Here is a 15,218-nt window from a genome sequence, read left to right on the forward strand (position 1 = left end):
ATAAATTGTTGTACAGACTTGGTCAAACTTAAAAAAAAACTAGAACAAAACTAGAACACCAATTACTTTGGAATGGAGGGAGTCTTCGAGCACATCAGGTATCACATGGGACTTAGAACAAGGTTCATGTACATAAATGTCACAGTTTATGGTAGATGTAATAATTATTTGCAGAATTAGGCTGGTTATAATAAAAATATCATAGGTAGTATTATGCATGCCAACTAGACATTTTTGCTGAAGTGACACAAAATCAAATGAAAAAAAGAGATAATTAAGTATCATGATATGATACCGTATCATATTGAATTGAATGAAATACATGACATTAAATAAAGTCTCTACAATACCAAGATATGATACAATGCATTGTGAAAATAGTATTCATGCTAATATTATATACATGATACTAGTATATTATAGTTCCTCCGTTCCACGATATAAATAGCTTGCAAAAATATCGGGACAGAGTATTTCTGAGCCTTAGTAGATAGTACCCACCGGATCCGATATACCAGCAGCAGTAGCGCGGTTCTCCCAGCAGACGGCATTCGAGTGGACACTGTTTAAGGGCTTAAACCCCGGCCGCTAATCCCGTTGCTAATCCTGGCGCAAGGCGGTTAAGCACACCGCCCTGGATCAACACGCGTCCCCATCCGCAGTCTCTCCCACTCTTCCCTCCAAATTTCCGGTCTTCACGCCTTCCTCCCCAACTGCCCGCCCCCCTTCCGCCTCCACTTCCCCTCTCCTCTCCTCCCCTCCCCATTGCTTCCGATCCCGTAGCCCTAAACCCATCCCCTACACCGCGCCGCTCCTCCGTCTCATGTGCGATAAGTTCTTCGCCCTTCTATCTTTTGCGCTCCAACGAGTGCTACATCGTTTGATTGTGCATTAATCTGGTCCTTTTCTGTCCTGTCCCATAACCCTAAACCAATCTGTTTCAGAATCAATCTGAATCTTCTCTGTTTCTGAGCGGGGATTTTCGCTGCATTTGTTGATGCCCTGTTTGGTTGTGCGTCGTGTCTTTGATCGTGCCGTCGTACAATCTCCGTAGATTGCTTTACCCTTTTTATCCCCTATATATATTTAGTTTTCTTGGGTAATTTCAACAAATTGTGCGCAACTCGTATCAAATCTGTCCGAATTGTTGGGTTTTTTCATTGCGCGCGAATTTCCTTATCAATGTGGTTCACTCTCGGCCGAACCCTAGCTACTGATTCTGATCCGAACTAATTCTGACGAAACCTAACCTTTTTTTTTTGGCGGATGCAGTGACCGACTCGGAGAGAGGATATATGTACAGGAACCAGTTTAGGCCGGATCGTTTCAACGACAACACAAACGCTGCCCGAAGGACCGGCCGTGGCTGCATTGGTGGCACGCACCATTGGGTGGTGTCCGGTGGCCGCGGCAGCGCGGCTCCGGGCACGCGGCTACGTTCACCGCCCAACCGGAGGTGAGGGACTGAGGCTTGTCGAGCGTGTTAATTAGGGCGTTGTTGCATGAGTATGACATGTGGATTGCATTTGCAGCGGAAGGCCTGCGACCGTGCAGCAGTACCGTCCGAGGTCGCCAGCGAGCGTGGCGCCCCAAGGGAATGCAACTGACTACACTCCCGTTGTGAGTGCTGCTGATGAGCACACGGAACCAGAGAATCGAGGTGTGATACACTAAAAGTTCAGTTTTGTGGCTATCTCTTTTTATGTACATGTATATAGATATATGCATGAATGTTGTGCACAAAAGAGGGTTAGGCATTGAAACATGTGTTGTTATTTTGTTTTTCTGCGGAAAGTATTGAAATATTTTTTTTATATATCCCTAGACCCTTGAGCATGAAATTTGTGTATTTAATGGCCATTATAGGATTGACTGATGATAAAGTAGAGAGTGGGATCATGAGACTGTTTTCTGGGCGTGCATGTTTGTGTTAAGTCCAATTTTGTGGCTATCTCTTTCCTTGTATATATGTAAATGCACAGATGACATGCACAATAGAGTGGATCATTGGAACATGTAAAAAAATTGCTGCTGAAATTATCGAGTTATTTTGCGTGTGTGGCTCTAGACCTTAAGCATTAAATTTGTACTTTACGATCTGTTCTGGCAAATATTGATGACAGTGAACTGAGATCATTAGACCGTTTTTGTTGATGACATGATGAACTGGGGTTTGGGAGTGTTGCTAACACTTATTTTCTTACTGATGATTTCGGTTTAGCATCTTTAGGGTCATTGGAGAGTCAGAAATCTTCCAATGCGCCTGATCAAAGTGACGTTGTGAACTTAGAGTCTGCTGAAGGAGCCAGAGCAGAGGATTCTTCGATGCCAACAATACACTCAGAAGGTTAAATTGGTTCTATTTCTTTTGGAGAATAACATCAAGGAAGTTCTCTAGACTTGTGTAACTTTGTTGTAACTTCTAATGAGATGGTATATCTTCTTGGGTATATTGACCACAGGGTATTCATCAAGTGCATTTACTCTTCAGTTTGGAAGTTTAAGCCCAGGAGTCATCACCAAATAAGTATGCCATATCTTGGATTGTATCATGTTGCTATTATTTACATTCCAAAACTCTGCAGTGGTTAACACTTTCCCTTTGCAGTGTATTCCCTGCTCAACCTCGGCCCCTCCAGACCTGAACGAGAAGAAACATGAAAAGGTCCTCTGATTTATCATCTATCATCCTACCGGATGTATCTAGCTGCAATATTCTTTTTGTTGGAATGAACTATGTTCCATCTAACACTATCAAAACATTACTTGCATTATATGTATATATATTTTTCCTTAGCTGAATGGCAAGCTCTCTAATTAAGCGAACCAGGATGCTAAAAACCTTACAATAATGGGTGCTTGAATTGTATGCTTCTTATCGCACATGTCAAATTGAATACAATTCTTCTGCTCATCATACTGTAGCCATACACTTGTGCTGCTGTTGTAAATCACCATTCTTTTGCGAAGCCATCGAATGGTGTGCCTGCATCTTTGGATCATCATGCTTCCCTAATTAGGGTTTGAAGTTATGTATAAGCACATATCTGCCTTCCTACTTGCATATAGCACTTACCTTCGTATTTGGCAGTGCAGGCACACCGTGGACTATTATCTGACGAGCCTAATGTCGTGTCCATGCCATCCGCCGGAGGGCAGCAAAAGCAAGAATCAAAAGATAACTTGATTATCTGTGGTCAAACTGATTCGATCGACACGTATGATAGTGTGCCTGCTATGGTTTCATCTAATTCCTGTGTACTAGCTGACCCTGTATTGCCTCATACACCAGGGCTGTATTATGTTGCTCCAGCCGAAAAAGTTAGTATCTCTGCCAAGTGTCAACTCGCTTTCACAATTATGTTGGAACATAACAAGACCTTGTGCTTGGTCTACAGGTGTCTACGGATTCATGCAAGGTGTTCCCTCGAAATCCGTCTTCCCCAACGCATCAGCAGTGGCAAAAACAAGACACAAGGAAAGACGCTAGCCAATCTGATACTATGCACAAATACCCTGCTTCGAATCCCAAGATGAGCGTGCAGATTCCACCCCCGTATACTCCCAGCATGGCACCACCGTCGTTTATGCTTCCAGTAAATGGAAGGCCGCTGCCTGCGGCTTTTCAGCAGAAACAACCTCAAGTGCCTGTTGAATTCAGGGGCCAGGGTGTGCCGATGGGTAATGTGCCTCATGTACCACCATTTTTTCTTCATGGCGCTCAGGCTCGCGCATTGCAACCGCCAGCCTTCGTTCACCAAGGACAGGGTCTGGGATGTGCACCTCCAGCTTGTCCTCACCTTCCTCAACTGGGCAACATGAGGATTACACAAGAGTTACCGCAGCAGCAAGCGAGAAGTTGTGATGAACAAAAGAGACCTGTCAGGATTACTCACCCAGACACACATGAAGAACTCATGCTGGATAGACGTGGTCATTCCTATATAGATGCTGCTTCTGGAGCTATGCCTCTGCACCATATGAACCAGCTAGCGCAGCCTGTCACGTCATTTCCGCCCCTTCATGAGGTGTATTACCGGCCGAACATGTACAATACAGGACATATCTATCTTCCTACCACCAATGCTGTTCCTGCTTCAAACAGGCAGATGTGCCCCAGAATGCAGACCCCAAGGCATAGCTTAGACCCCAATATTAACAACCAGGCAGTTACTTCTATCAGTCCTCCTATGCAAAATCCATGGCTTGGTGCTAGTTCCAGGCTACCCACCAATTTACGTTCTGCTTCAGAAGTCTCCAGTTCGAAAGGCTTGCTGCCATCTGACGTATCTTTTCCAGGTCAAGGTGCACTAAAGCCACCCACTATCTTCCTTGCTGAAAATAATGAGTTATCATCTCAGACAAGTACACCTACCTGCGCAGCAGAAACTCCCACGTTGTTACGGTATTCTGTCGAATCTGCTTTGTCAAGTCAGCAGAGAGTCCACAAGCTTGGGCTGGAAATTTCTCCTCATCCTGAAAAGTTGGTTTCAGAAGCAAATCTCAAACTTCCAGCTGCAACATCTGGTCTAAATTGCAGTACGAGTCCTCAGTCAGTTTTAACCCAGCAAGCACAGACCGGTTCAGCTTTAGTAGATCGTGTTACATCAATTGCCGGACCTCAAAATATCTCGGCCTACAAATTAACCTCGGTGTGTGTAGCAAGTGGTACCTCTTCTGTTGAAGCAAAATTGGAATCATCAGCAGTACCATCAGCAACTTCATCATCTGGTGCAAAGGGCCAGCTATATCATATTGTGCCACAATCTGAAATATTTCTGGATACTGAGAGTAAGAATTCCAAATACGATGGCAATAGCATTTTAGGGAAGCCACCACTGCTGTATACACAGGAAACTCTGCCACCAAAGTCTCCAACAACTAGTATATTTACTGAAAGTCTTAAGGCCAGAGTTAATCATGTTCCTTTGCCAGAAACTTCTGAAGCAAATTGTTCAGCTCCTTTGCAAATGCAAGATATGATGAGAGAAGAACACACAGTAAATGCTGGGGTGACATGCTCCAAGTCTAAGGCAGAACAAGTTGATATGACCATGCATATGCCAGGTGCTTCTTCTGGATCGGGCAATGGTACTGATGTTAGTAAATTGGTGAATGTTCCTACATGTGCTGAATCGGGTGATTTGCATCTGTCATTACACATTGGCAATGTTTCACCATCAGATAAAAACAACGGATCTTCATCAGATGTCCAAATTGGACCATGTTCTCTGAATGATAGTATACAAGACAATGAGAATATTTCCATGATTATGGCTATTGCATCCAATTCAACTAGCGCTCTCAAAGAGATTGAACGTGGAAGTATTGATTCAGTGGTGTCGAATCAATGCTCTGTTGCTGCTGCTTCAATGGTGCAAACAAAGAAACCTGTCTTGGAAGCAGCCAAACCCAAAACTACGCATGGAAGAAGAAAAAAGAGAAAGGAAATACTCCCCAAGTCTTCTGATAGTGCAGAAGAGGTTGTTCAGAGTTCTTCGACAGTTGATAAGGAGATTTGTACACTAGATGCTGAAATGGGCAGTTCGGCAGGTAGTAATGATAACCAGAACAAAAATGATATTTTTGATTGGGAAGGTGATATGGAAATCTCTAGAGATAATTATGGTTATGGCCAGAAAAGATACTCTAGAGATTTTCTGTTAACATTTGCTCAGAGCTGCGCTAATCTGCCTGAAGGTTTTAAGATTGGGTCTGATATTCACGATGCAATAATGTATGTTGGTAGTGAACATAATCCAAACCGGGAAAGGACAAAAGATCGAGCTTCAACTATTTCTCAAGCTAACCGTCATACGGGCAGCAACAAGCTTAATGACAATAACTGGAGAAAATTGCATCCTCCTTTTTCTGGACGTGATCCACTTTCTGGGCGTGGATCTTCAAGAAATGGCTCACAAAACCAGTTGCCCAACCAGTATAATGGTGAGATCCTCTCCAGAGCTATGAAAGAAGTAGCATGTCAGCGCAGCATGTCACGTGGTTCTGTTGATCAGAGGTGGCAACATAGAACTAATCAGGCTATGTCATCTCCATCTCAGGTATCTATGCCAGTTATGCACAAAGCTGAGAAAAAATATGAAATTGGTAAGGTGTCTGATGAGGAAGAGGTAAAGCAAAGGCAGTTGAAAGCAATTCTCAATAAGTTGACCCCACAAAATTTTGAGAAACTTTTCGAGCAGGTCAAAGCTTTGAATATTGATAACATTATTACACTTAACGGTGTCATTTCTCAGATATTTGACAAGGCCTTGATGGAACCCACTTTTTGTGAGATGTATGCTAGTTTTTGTTTTTCATTGGCTGGTGAACTGCCAAATTTTGTGAAGGATGATGAGAAAATCACCTTTAAGAGACTTCTTTTAAATAAATGCCAAGAAGAATTTGAAAGAGGGGAGCGAGAGCAAGCTGAAGCTGAGAAGGCTGAAGAAGAGGGTGGAATGAAACAATCTGAAAATGAGAGGGAAGAGAAACGACTCCGAGCACGGAGGCGCATGCTAGGGAACATCCGTTTAATTGGGGAACTTTACAAAAAAAAGATGTTGACTGAGAGAATAATGCATGAATGCATAAAAAAGCTATTGGGTGAGTACCAACACCCAGATGAGGAAGATCTAGAGGCGTTATGCAAATTGATGAGCACGATAGGGGAGATGATTGACCATATCAGGGCAAAGGTGCATATGGATTTTTATTTTGACATTATACAGAAGTTATCTGCAAATTCGAAGTTATCATCCCGTATAAGATTTATGCTTGAAGATGTGATTGATCTTAGAAATAACAAGTGGAGGCAAAGAAGGAAAGTTGAAGGGCCAAAGAAGATTGAGGAGGTTCGAAGGGATGCTGTGAAACAGAAAATGAGCCAATCAACTAGGGTAGGTTCTTCCCCTAACTATAACTCATCTGCTAGCTCCATTAGCTCATCAGCAAGACCAGGGCCTCCACCAGATTATGGTGTTCGAGGATCTTCTGCTTCTCGTGGATCCTCACAGGTTCGTGTATATGGATCCCAGAATGTTAATCTGGATACAAGATACCAGACTTCAAACAGAGCCATGTCAGTTCCACTTCATCAAAGGCGATCTGATAAATCCATTCGACTTAGTCCTCAAGGTGACTTGGGAAAAGAAATGTCAATTTGTGGGAAGCCACCAGCTTCAAATGACATTTTGCCAGAGGTTCCTTTGAATAGTCATCATGGTCAAACATTAAAAAGCTCGAGACAAAGTTCATTTACAGGATCAACAAGTAACCAAACAAATTATCAAGCCACTGCCGGTGCTCCTAAAATTCAGTCCTGGGGAACTGCAGATCATGCTTTGCCTATACTAGTGACCACTGCCAGCCCTGTCGGGCAAATGCATACACCCTCCATTGCCATGAATGATATTTGTTATGAAGCAATAATATTACCGGAAGAGATTCTTCAAGAAAAAGCAATATTGACCATAAAAGAGTTCTACAGGCAAGTTTCAGTTAACATTTATTTTTTAAATTTACTCGTGCTTGTCTTATATCCTTTAGAATGCCTGGTTTTATTGTTTATCTTGTTGCAAAAACGGTGCTGACAGCTACCTGTCTATTCTTAGTACCCAAGTTTTGACACTTCAGCTTTTATTTCCCACGCGCTTGTCAAATTGGTTAATCAGCTAAATATTTTTTTAATCCCTGATATTGATTGTAAATGTACTACGGCAGTAAGCAAGAAATCCTTGTAGCCATTAATTATTTTATATGGTATGCAACAATGTTACAGATACAATTTTCACTTGAACTTTTGACATACTCTAATAAGACCTTCGGTTACTCTCTCCTTCAGTCGGGTAAGCATTTCATCTGCTTTTAGAATAAACGTGGTTTATTTTGTTTGTTCATCTGTGTTTTTTCGTTACTTTTTTTAGCAAAGTAGTCACAAGTCACAACAATATTCTGTAAATTGAAAACACATAAAATGAGCATTTGGGAAGAATTACTTGTTCTACTTTAGTAATAAATCAGGAAAAGACCCCAAATTCAAGCCAAGAGGACTTAAACTTGGGTGGTGGGATCATATACTTCAACTTTGTCTTCTAATGTCCAATGATCTGAATGCTACAGCCCATTAAGTATGATTATGTGGTTATTCTAAGATATTGTTACATGGATATATTTTTCTCAATCTACATTTGATACCTTCGGTTGTGAAAAACGTGGTTTACACTAGCATAACTTTTGGTGTTCTCCAGTGCCAAGGACGAGAAGGAGGTGGGCCTGTGCATGAAGGAACTGAACGCCCCCAGCTTCTACCCTTCACTTGTATCGCTCTGGATCAACGACTCGTTCGAAAGGAAAGACCTTGAGAGGGAGCTCCTGGCCAAACTTTTGGTGAACCTGTGCAAGTCTCAGGAGAGCTTGCTGAGCCAGACAGTGCTACTCCAGGGGTATGTATGATCCATCTGCTCACTAACCAAGCTTCCCCTCTGTGCCATTGGCTGTCGAAGCTGCTAACTAATATAAGTGTCTACTTCTTGTGTCAGGTTCCAGAATGTTCTTTCAACCCTGGAAGATGCGGTGACCGACGCTCCGAAGGCGACCGAGTTCCTGGGCCGGATATTCGCCAAGGTCATACTGGAGGACGTGCTGTCGCTGACGGAGGTCGGGGTGCTGCTGCAGGACGGCGGGGAGGAGCCGGCGACGGACCAAGGGCTTGCATCCGAGGTTCTAGGGAGCATGCTGGAGTCGATAAGGGTGGAGAGGGGCGACTCCGCCGTGGACGAGATCAGTGCCAGGTCCAAGCCGCACCCGGAGAACCTCAGGCAGCCTGGCCTGTGCGCCTGACCAGAACAGCCAAGCAGGCAGAAAATGGGTAGCAGTAGATCCGTAGCGTCTTCTTCTGCTAGTTTGCTGGATCCTAACCTTAGGTGACGAAGCATTTTGTTTGTTGGTTCTCACTTAGCTGCTACTACCAAGTCACGTACTGTAGACGCACTTCCGTCAATATTGCTCTTGGCCTTGTGTTTATGTCGATAAGGGCTTATTTAACGGGATTTCTAAATCATAGAAATGGGAAAAGGATTGAAATGTCATGTCCAATGTAATCCTTCGAAAAATTCCACAAGGGTCTCGCGAAGAATATTAGAAGTCAGGTCAATATGGACACAATACTCGGGAATCCTCCAAAAATCATCAAAACCAAATTAGCCCTGCCTGCTTTATCTTATTATATGCTGACCTCACAACGGTACTTACATGGCTAGAAATAAATCTCTTGGTAGAAATGCAGGGAAAAGCTGCGTGCAAGACCCAAAGTGGTCGGACTCTTCTTGCAAAAATGCAGGAAAAAGCTGTTTACAAGACCCAAAGTGGTCGGACTCTTGCAAAAATGCAGGAAAAAGTTGTGTATAAGACCCGAAGTGGTCGGACTCTTCACAAAAGGGAGCTACGTTCATCGGACTGCCCTTTTTATTTACTGGCAGTGTACTTATAGCAATTGAAGCTCTGAGCAAAACTAACAATAATATTTCACAGATTAAAACATCCATGACAGCACATAAAGGTAACTTTCTCTGGGGGTAAACTTTCCATACAAACTCAGTTGCAGGTGAAGAATAAGAATAGCCGGATCGAATGTTTCAGATTACCATTACCATCACATTTTGGCAAAGGAACCTAATGTAAAACAAAATGAAAAATACACAGCAGAGACATAACACTGTTACGAACTGCCTTCTTTTAGCAACTGCCAAACTCAAATATAATAATGAGTATAAAGAACAGGATAGAAGAAATCTACTACACTAAACAAGCCACAAGGATCAAATCAGAATGTCAGGCGAGAGCGAAAACGGAGGACAAGGGAAATCAGCCAGAGGTCAGGTCGGTTTCGGCCAAGCCACGGGTAACCAACTGAACCAAGTGCTAAACTGCGCCACGCGCACAAATGAGCAGCTTGGAAGTGATGTGCAGCGTGACATATCAGACAACTCTGCTATGAACCTTTTGCACCTTCAGTCTTCAAACTTGTTATGGCTTATGAAGTTTGAAGCCAAAAACCTTGGGGATGTACTGCTGTGACGGTTTCTGGGGCTTCAAATGTGGGTACGTCATCAGAAACAAGTGAGGAAACGTTGTCCCAAAGTAAGCTCCGTCAATGTCTACATAAGAGTCAAGAAGTGAACAGAGCTAGGCAACCTAATTTTTCCAAAGGAGAAATATAACTCCTCGAACATGTGAAAATTTAAAAAGAAGCAGTTTTCTTGTCTATCACCTGAAAAATCATTCTCCAAACCAATCTAAATGTGACGGTGTTTTTACTATCTTCTGGTTGGGGTTAGTTCCACTAAAAGCAAAAGCATATCAAGATAACTACAGATGTGGGAGAGAATGATAAATATTATTTTGGCTCATGATATGACTAATTATGCAGGGTGTCAATTCAGTGTAATTGATAAGTTAAAACATTCTAACTGAACGTATTGCTGCAAGCAAAAGCTACAAGATGACTGTAAAGTATGCTGACACTTAACAGTTTATCTACCAACAGGAGATCAGAATGTAGGCATTTGAGTTCAAAGGCACATGCTTATATATTGTAAGTAAAAAGGATACTGCTTTGATATTTGGATCTCGGATAGTAGAGATCTTCACACTTTGGGCAGTAAATTTTCACATTACTAGAACGAGGAATGTCCGACTGGCCAACTGGAAGGCATGGCTGGCCGCTGCAGTGCACTCTTGGACATCTGCCAAAGTCATAATTCTTGTATTTATCCAACTGCACAAAAATAAGATGAGCAAATAACCAATTAATTACCGCACTAAAGCTTAACCGTCAGAAGACAACTTATTAGTACTGGAGGGAGAGGTCAAAAGCTTCACCATTGCAGCCAATCCTTTACTTGTAAGAATATATCGAACATGAATCAATCCATAAAGCATCTCAGCAGCTGATTCAATAAGTTCATTCTGCTCTTCTGTGAACATATCACCTGTGCATTACAAAAATTAGTAAATCATATTTGTAAGAGCGTTGTAGAAAGTCAGCAACATTAAGCAAAAACAGTTGGTAGAAGAAAGCAAGAGAATGCATGATAGCCCCCTTTGTAAAGGTGGGAGATGGAAGACCTCCCTAACAATATGAAACCTAACTGGATCAAATCCCCAAGTAAATAGCAATTTATCACTATTTCCCTTACAGTACGATCCTTATTCATATACGGATGGATATCCTTGCCCGATTGCCCTGTGCTATGCATGCACATGATAGGAATTATAATTACAATGGGGTGAGTGGTGGCAAATTTAATGTATTAACCGTAACTGAGATATACATGCTTGGATTGATTGCAGGCCAATAGTGAGGAAACAAATTTACTAATGCCCATGTAGTTTTTTCAAGAACTCTTCTGGGGGTGCAACGCTGGACGCCAACAAGGTCATGACCCCACCTCCCCGGATCGATTTTCGCTTCTAATTAAGGCGTGTCCCCTTTGGGGAAAAATCTACTTTTCCTATGCATATAATATCACTTCTAGATATGGCCATATGCATTACAGATTCAGGTCTTCTCCTCCATCCGGTGAAATGCATCTTTGCTTAAGACACAATCAAGTCAAACAGCCTTGCTCCTCAGCCAAGCCAAGAAAAACAGCTGATCAATCAACTTCTGCTTGCATGCACTCATCCTAGCAGCCTTCTTGGGCCAAGCTTTGTCAAAGCAGGCACAACACACCCAAAAAGCTCAGCTCCAGCTGTTGACTGGTGAAACTAGCTAGGGCCAGGGCAGTTGTAAACTTGCAATTTACTGTCTAGTAACCAATTGAACAGAGTTTTAACATATTCCAGCTATCTATCTAAGTTATAGACGGCATACAGGTATCATGATTGTTTAATCTTTTCATAACACGTTTCTCTCCAAATTGAAATATCAAACAGAAAAAATAAGTGAGGTACCATGTGAAGACTCGACATCCAATATCAGATCAAGAGCATATTCATAATATGGAACTTGACCGCTTAGCCCACAGAGATTGAAATCGTCTTGTATGTAATCGTCATCAACTTCACAGAAAAACTCATTGCCTCGCAAGCTACAGAACCATGAAATCCACGATGTATCTTCTCCATCAGAACCACTGAGATCTGATTCTTCACTGTCAGTATCCGATTCTCCTGTAAGGCAATCAGCAAACAAAGATTACTACTGAAACAGGAAACACCAAGAACAACCCCCAAGAACATTTATTGCAGCAAACTAAGTCAAAACATGTAGAAAAACATGGTGGCAGAGAATAGCATTAAGCAAATATTAGAAAGACAGATTTTCGTTCCACTGGGTAACAAATATAGATCATATAATTCCAGCAATAGCCAAGGCCAAACTCCATAAACACCAGTTACACCACGGATGCAGTGCAGATTCTGCAACCTCATCTCTAGCTTCATCTACAGTGGGTACCCACAGGTATCAGAGTTAGTGCCCCTATCTCAGGCAGTTAGTGCTACCTATGCATTGTATCTGCAGGTTATAAAATCTAAACTTTGGCACAGACTTCAGTCGCAAGAGACATCATGAATGATTAGGTGCGGCTCTACGGTAGAATAGGGAAGTGATTAAGACTACAAATTACCATATCCATAGCTAATTGTGGCGGTTCTTTATTCATAACGTGGTTAAAGAAACATAGCAAAGTTATTCTATAAGAGCAACAGATACATATTATGATGTCAGAATTACTAGTAGTCAGCCTGTTCAACTGATATGAGTCACGCAAGAAGGTAAGTGATTTGAAACACTGCAGGATGTATGGGCATTCCCTTTTTATCTTTTGTCGTGCCAATCTGATGCACATAAATTACAGTCGTTTTCCTCTTTGGATGACCAAGCATAGCTTACAAGCAAACATATGGTGCCCCCCTAACCACGAAAAGCAGTGTTCTAAAAGGTGCTGCCATACCTGCCTAGCCAATTTATCCTGCCTAGGCGGCTGCATAGGTTCTGGTTTGCCACACGACCAGCACTTAACACTTTGGTGACTGCTGGAAAATTGCCCTCAAGTACAAACTGAAAAAAAATTCAGTGTACATGCAAACAAAGTGGATTTGACAACATGCCAAAGCAAATGAGCAGCCCTTAAAATCACTTGCTCGCTGCTAGTGCCTTTTAATGGTTATATCAGATTAATAATAGCTATATTTCTTAATGAATTATGATACTGATCTCAACATTAGAACATTTTCATGTCGGCACCGCATCCCATGATCACCATGAATTGCAACATCCCATGATCACCACAATTGCAACATCCCATGCTTATCTGCTTTGTGGGAACCATAACTAGAAATCTACATCAATCAATAATAGTTGCATCTTCGAGCTACCTAGCAGGCAAGCATAATAAGTGCATAAAAAAACATATGGAAAAGAAAATTTGGCATTCCTGATATGAAAGCACAACGATAAGATGGTATGAATGATTGCACAAGAGTGACCTGACAGTTTGACGCACAATTATTCCCTTGTTCGTGCACAAATACTAAACACACAAATTCTCCCTTCTACAGGCTAACCCCCACACTCCTCAAGCTACAAAGCGCAATCAATTACCACGGAAGGGCACGATCTCCCCATTAGGGTCTCATCCAGATGGAGAACACAACTGATCTATGAACTTATCGCACCAACAAAGCCATAGACCCGCAGTACAATAGCAAAATAAGCAGACAACGTAAAATAACATGCTGCGGGACAGAGCTCACCATCGGACAACTTGCCCTTGGACATGGCGGTGGATCCGCCGCCGGAGCGGGGCACCTCCGGCTGCTTGCCGGCGGCGATCCGGTCCCTCTCGCGTCCGCCGGAGAACCCCCAGGACGTCGACGGGGAGGACCTGTCCATCGCCTCGCCTATCCGCTTCCTCTCACCGGCGCCCCCAGCCGCCGCCGAGACGCCTCGGTCCCTCTGCATCTCCTCGCACCCTCGCCCTCCTACTCGTGCCTCGTCCCCCGATCGTGAGGCGGGCTAGGAGCCGGGGCCGCGGTGCCGGGAGGAGGAGGCGGGGAGATCAGGCGTGCGCTCCGGCGCTCCCGTGGAGGCCTCGGGCGGAGGACGCGAACGGTAGGCGAGAGGTGGGGAGGAAGAGTACGGGGGCTGTTTTGTAATTCCGACAAACTTTGGGGAGGAAGATATAGCGCATGCCATGATGTATGTGCTCATTGTGCTGGGCCTTTGTATTGCAGTGCTGGAGGCTTGGAACTTGCCGTCCTGGAAGGCTAGAGAGAATTGGCCTTGGCAACACTACCCCTTAATTTTGATTGCGCATAGGACGATGCTAAGGGCATCTTCAGCCGCGCCTTCAAGAAGGCCTTCCAGGCGTCTTTTCATCCGCGGGCGTTAAAAAATCGGCCCAGTCGTGCCTCCAAGAGCCCAGTTTTCGCCGGCTCGGGCCGAAATTGACGTCGGCGGACCCAACCCGAACCCGGCGCGCTGGGGGTCGCTCGGGGGCGCCGGGCGAATCGTTTTTGGCGCGAAGAGTCGCGGGCCCGCCACGTCAGCGACTCTACCCTCTTCTCGCCCCTTCGTCGTCCTCATCGCCTCGTTTCCCGCGGCGAATCAATGCCAAAGCTGCCGCGCGCTGCCGCGCCGGTCAGCCTCCATTGATGCCTCACGGGCGGCGCAGTGAAGGCTGGGCGGCGCGTCCCTCGGCCGCCACGCAATCACGCCATGCGTAACGCGCCGGCCAAGCCTACCACGCGGCGCCTCCGCCTATAAAAGCCGACTGCAAGCGCGCCGGAGAGACTCACCCCGATCATCCACCGACGGCGCGCTCATTTCTCCCCCTTTCCTCCTCTCGCCGTCACCAGTTAAGAAAGCATGGCCGAGCGTTTCCCAGGCGACGGCGCGGCGGCGGACGGATTCGGGCGCCTCATCTGCACGAGGACGAGGCTCGCCTCCTTTTCGAGGCCGAGTACCTGGTCCCGCCGGACATGCGGGTGTCCGGGGCTTGGAGGATCAGCGCCGGCGGCGTGCCGGTGCCACCACCACCCACCGGGGCGACGCGGCGTGCGAAGATCGCACGCATCCGCGTGTCCCTGCCGCGGGCGGCGAGGGAGGGGCCACGGTACGTCCCCGACAGCCCGCTCTAGGAGCCCTATTTCCGCCACCGTCACGCTGAGCAGCTCGAGGCCACCAACGGCGTCGTACCCTCCGGCAGGCT

At 44.6% G+C, this 15,218-nt stretch overlaps 2 protein-coding genes across 2 annotated transcripts; one reads left to right on the forward strand and one right to left on the reverse strand.

Moving 5' to 3' along the window:
• The first annotated feature begins 686 nt into the window (after positions 1 to 686).
• Positions 687 to 9,089, forward strand: LOC119355931 (eukaryotic translation initiation factor 4G-like). The gene is made up of 10 exons (XM_037622816.1): positions 687 to 825; positions 1,273 to 1,456; positions 1,533 to 1,660; positions 2,222 to 2,347; positions 2,463 to 2,527; positions 2,609 to 2,665; positions 3,097 to 3,321; positions 3,399 to 7,489; positions 8,250 to 8,444; positions 8,541 to 9,089. The coding sequence occupies exons 7-10, from the start codon at positions 3,139 to 3,141 to the stop codon at positions 8,839 to 8,841; spliced, it is 4,770 nt and encodes a 1,589-aa protein (XP_037478713.1). The 5' UTR covers positions 687 to 825; positions 1,273 to 1,456; positions 1,533 to 1,660; positions 2,222 to 2,347; positions 2,463 to 2,527; positions 2,609 to 2,665; positions 3,097 to 3,138; the 3' UTR covers positions 8,842 to 9,089.
• Positions 9,090 to 9,544: 455 nt separating this feature from the next.
• On the reverse strand, positions 9,545 to 14,179 carry LOC119355932 (casein kinase II subunit beta-1-like). Its single transcript, XM_037622817.1, has 5 exons — positions 13,762 to 14,179; positions 11,956 to 12,174; positions 10,882 to 10,991; positions 10,612 to 10,777; positions 9,545 to 10,157 (listed from the first exon to the last, which is right to left on the reverse strand). The coding sequence occupies exons 1-5, from the start codon at positions 13,967 to 13,969 to the stop codon at positions 10,027 to 10,029; spliced, it is 834 nt and encodes a 277-aa protein (XP_037478714.1). The 5' UTR covers positions 13,970 to 14,179; the 3' UTR covers positions 9,545 to 10,026.
• Positions 14,180 to 15,218: the final 1,039 nt, after the last annotated feature.

The sequence above is a fragment of the Triticum dicoccoides genome, chromosome 2A (assembly GCF_002162155.2).
Source record: "Triticum dicoccoides isolate Atlit2015 ecotype Zavitan chromosome 2A, WEW_v2.0, whole genome shotgun sequence".
In the NCBI taxonomy this organism is placed as follows: Eukaryota; Viridiplantae; Streptophyta; class Magnoliopsida; order Poales; family Poaceae; genus Triticum; species Triticum dicoccoides.